The sequence below is a fragment of the Pollachius pollachius genome (genome assembly GCF_949987615.1).
Source record: "Pollachius pollachius genome assembly, chromosome: 17".
Taxonomy (NCBI): domain Eukaryota; kingdom Metazoa; phylum Chordata; class Actinopteri; order Gadiformes; family Gadidae; genus Pollachius; species Pollachius pollachius.
In genome coordinates this window covers 14,040,206-14,044,593 of record NC_136950.1, presented here as the reverse complement: position 1 = coordinate 14,044,593, position 4,388 = coordinate 14,040,206, and the positions used below count along the sequence as shown (strand labels likewise).

Sequence of the window (4,388 nt, the reverse complement as noted above, 5' to 3'; positions counted from 1 at the left end):
TGGTGTTTTTTCAAATCAAAGTGGAAGAATCTTGTTCTTTCAAATGAAGGTGGAATACTGACGATACGGATGCAGGAAGGAGGGAAGTGCGATTGAATCTCTGTGTGTGTTTTTCGGCATAGTTTTTGAGGCAGATTGTAAAGAATTCATATAAAAGAACCAAGTTAAACCAAATAAATCGGTAGTTTACCACAGCCAATTTACAACACCGATTTAGTCTGAATGTTGGGCCAACGCCTATGATCAACTGAACTTTCATTTGAAAGGAAGGGATACAGATTCCCTCCTATCTTGGGAAAACAGCCCCTTGGGAAGCTGGTGCATTCACAGTTGACGTCCGTGCAGTGTTAGTAAAGAAGCCAGAAGCTAGAAAAACAAAGTTTAAAACCAGTGCCAGAAGACATTTTTAAATAGGGCAAAAGCATGTTCTAAGTGTAATTCTTCCCCCCAGAGATGAAAGTCCCTCAGGGTTTGCTACAAAAAGAGAGTTCAAAAGAGTCCAAAAATGGAATAATAATGTGTTGTTGTTGTGTATAAATGTAGCATCCTTCAGGGTTAAAGGAGTTTCCCTGACTGTTGTTGCCTTGGGGCTTTCGCTAGTTAGAGAGGCAGAGAGTTAGAGAGTATGGGGGGGGGGGGGGGGGGGGGTGCATTAATGTGTATGTGCAATTCAGAGCACCAATGCAGCAGTGCAGTTTTTGATTATTGCAATGATTTCCATTGACAAGAATTCCTTGGTGGTCCATCCAAGCAATAATGACATCCAACGGATTTATTCCCAGAATACAATGTGATTTAAACCAAGCTCTCACTCCGACAGGCAGCTGATCCCCATCCAGGATAACTACACTGAACGAAAACAAAAACAAAAGGATGGATCTGTCAGTTCAGGGAAATGCCTTCTCTCCCACTGAGGAAGGATATCACAGCAGATGTAAGGCAGGGGATGCTTCCATACAAGGATAGTCGCCCTGCTGGGAAGTGGGAGATAGCTGCAGATTTTAATCTCCCAGTTCTTAATGTGTATGCTAATATGCCAGTATGCGTTCTCTATGATAGACCTACTTCAAAAAAGAACTATATATTGCCTTTCAAAAAACGGGTCAGTCCCACTAAATCTGTTGGGATTGTTTTATGAAAAGAGGATTGCAAACAGAAGTTGGATCTATAATATCAGAGGGTTAGCAGGTAGTTTGTTACAGTTCAAATGACAAATAAACGGCTTCAATTTGATCAGGCCGTATCGTCCACAAATCTAGTTGTGTCACGCAAAAGTCGTAAAAAAATACGGAGGAGAAAAACGGTGCAGTAAGCTGTGAAAAAAAAGAATTGCCTGGAAAAGGAGATAGCAAATCAAAACAGCTCTTCCATTCAGTACTTCCAAGTCAGTGGATTGTCAAGAGTTAACCTCTCAAGCTCCCAGGGTTTTCAAACAAATGCTCATAGACCAGTTTTTGGCATGTACCTGTGACTTTCACAAGTGAAGTAGAAAAAAAGAACTTGAGAGGCTCCTGGAGACGGACGTGACCCAAAACATTTGGGAACAGCTTATTTTTTGAGGATGTTTGAGGAATTTATCGGCCGTTAACTCCGGAGTTCAACATTTTCCTCGTCTGGGGAAAAACACTTGGCTCGGCCGTAACAGCAGTCTAGAGATATATGAATGTAGGTCCAGAGGGGGGGCGGGACAACGGCTCCCGTTGAGGCAAACTACTTCCTGTGGGCGGTACCTCTGGAAGCGTTTCCCGGTTTGTTCTGTCCGGAGCGCCGTACGGGCACTTTGGACACGGGGATTCTCGTACGTGCGGGGGGAGGAGCCTGGGTCTTTGGTTGCGCGGCGCTGGCTTCCAGGACGGAGGGGAGAGAAGATTGGCTGACGGAGTGCGGCGGCGGCGGGGACTGCCGGACGCTCAGGGGGATCTTGGAGTCCCGGGGCAGGCTGGTGCTCCCCTTCAGCGAGCGGAAGGACGGGGGTGACGAGGAGGACGACGGCGGGGTGGTCTGCGACGAGGGGCTGAGTTTATATTCGGTTGAGGGGGACGGCGTGCTGGACAGGTCGTCCTCCTTGTCCTCTTCTTCCGGGTCGTTGTAGAGGTCGTAGAGGTTGTCCCCTGAGCAGCTGTCCCGCGACAGGATGATCCTCTCGCTCCGCTGGATCCCCTCGTCGACCGGCGTGGCGGTGGGTGTGGCCGTGGGCGTGTCCCAGTACCCCTCGTCGCTGAGCAGCTCCTTCTCGCCGGGCGAGGTGGGCTGGCGGGCGCCGTGCGTGTGATGGTGGGCCGCCGGGGGGGGCTTCGCCGTGCCGCGGCTCCCCGCCGCTCCGACCACGGGGATCTTGCTGAGGCCCAGGGTCTTCACCTGGGGGGTCTTGCGGTCCCTGACGGACGGGGCGGTCGTGGCTCCCTGGTGGGGCCTGGGAAGAGCCGGGGAGTTGTCCCCAGTGGAGGGCAGCATGTGCCACAGCCCCTGCATGTCGGCGTCGTCCACCCCTTCCGGGCTGGCCATCTCCTCCCCTCCTCCCATGTAGGCGACCACCCCGCTGCCCGCCACGTGCTCCGGCTGCGGGGGGGAGATCTGCGCCCGGGACGGCAGCGAGGGCGGCGGCGAGCTGGCGAGGGAGGAGAAGGCTGAGCGGGTCAACTGGGAAGAGGGCAGCGGGCGCCTGGCCGGAGATCCCTGAGAGGTGGGCGCCGTTCTCCTGCCCTTGGCTCCTTCCTCCGTGCTGGCGCCGTTCCCGTTCCCGTTCCCGTTCCCGTTGCCGCCGCCGCTGCTGCTACTGCTGGTGCCGCTGCCGCCGTTGGCCCCGCTCAGCACCTCCTCCTCGGTGTCGGCGATGATGTCGCCGCAGCCGGTGAGCGAGTCGAAGCTCTTGAGCGAGGTGACGTCGGTGAACAGCAGCGAGCAGAGCCGGTCCACCGACGGCTCCGACGGCGGGTCGGCCGCAGCGCCGCAGCGGCGCTCCAGCTGCGGCGTGGCGAGCGACACGGCGCCCCCGGAGCCTGCTCGGGCCCCGGGGCCGAGGAGCTCGTGCAGCGGCGAGTCGGTGGGCGTGTAGGGGAAGGCGGGGCTCGAGGAGTCGGCGCCGGCGTCGTTCGCCGAGGCGGCGAACTGCGGCGAAACGCTGCCGGGGGAGGAGTCGTGGGTCTGGTGGCGGGGACACGGCTCGGGGTCCGAGGCGTCTCCCAGGGGCCGGTGAGGCAGGGGCTCCAGGGTCAGGGTGATGTCCGCCCCCTGCTCCACCTGGGCGACCTCCACCTCCCGGGCCTCGTCCGCCGGCGCCGCCCCCTCGCCGCCGCCGCCGCCGCCGCCGCCGTCCGCCTCGCTCGCCCTATCCCGGCCTCGCCTCCAGCGCATGCTGCTGAACAAGCCCTTCAGGCCCCGCCCCCGCCGGGCCAGCCCCGCCCCCCCGCCCTCGGCGGTCCTCAGGCTGCCGCGGCGGAGGAAGGAGAAGAAGCTGAAGGACTTGCTGAGCGACCGTACGGGCACGGCCTCCAGGCTCCCCCCGACGCCTCCTCGTCCTCCACCTCCTCCCCCCAGAGCCCCCCCGCTGCCCGCGGGGAGCCCGTCGTGGGTCTTGCTCCGCGCCAGCTCCACGGGGGCCGCTGGCTCCGCCGCCGTTGCCGCCGTTGATCCGTGGCCGTTCTCGGAGGAGGAAGGGTTCCCGTGGCTCACGGCTCCTTTGTTCCTGAAGGAGAAGAAGCCGGCCATCCCCGAGCCGGTGCGTCGCTTGCCGAAGAGCTTGAAGGCGGCTTTGTTGATCCTTCCCGTGGGCTGGGGGTCAGCGGGAGGCTCCCCGCACTCCGCCTGAACCTCCATTATCTAGCACTCCGACCGCTTGATCGCTCCCGCACCCACTGCTGCTCTCTCTCCTTTCTGGTTTCGATCTGTGCAGTGCGCACACACACACACACACTCTCTCTCTCTCTCACGCGCGCGTGCTCCCTCTCTTTCTCTCATTTGCTGCCTCTGTCTCGTTCCTTATCCCTCTCTCTCCCGCTCTCTCTCTCTCTCTCTCTCTCTCTCTCTCTCTCTCTCTCTCTCGCTCTCTTTCTCTCAGCCCTGCAGTCTGCTGCTCTTTCACTCCCACTCTGGCTTGCTCCAACGCCTGCCTGCTGCTTTTCTCTCTCCCTGCCTCCCTCTATTCCTCCCCTCGATCCCTCCTCCCATGCCTTCCCCCCTTCCTCACTGGCTGTTGCGCTCTCTCTCTCTCTCTCTCTCTCTCTCTCTCTCTCTCTCTCTCTCTCGCCCAAACACTCAGGGACACATTTACACACACACATGCTGGGTGCTGCTGCTCGCTGTAGCCATGGCAACTCGGTGGGCTAAGCAGCTTTCGTCAGAGGTGGCAGAGTGCCAAGCCCCCCTTCTCCACTCCTCCCCCTTTCTAT

The 4,388-nt window shown here is 58.5% G+C and overlaps 1 protein-coding gene across 1 annotated transcript; it reads right to left on the bottom strand.

The window, feature by feature from the left end:
- Positions 1–695: 695 nt before the first annotated feature.
- amer2 (APC membrane recruitment protein 2) lies at positions 696–4,047 on the bottom strand. The gene has a single exon (XM_079755143.1). The coding sequence runs from the start codon at positions 3,814–3,816 to the stop codon at positions 1,711–1,713; it is 2,106 nt and encodes a 701-aa protein (XP_079611269.1). The 5' UTR covers positions 3,817–4,047; the 3' UTR covers positions 696–1,710.
- Between the last annotated feature and the right edge of the window lie 341 nt (positions 4,048–4,388).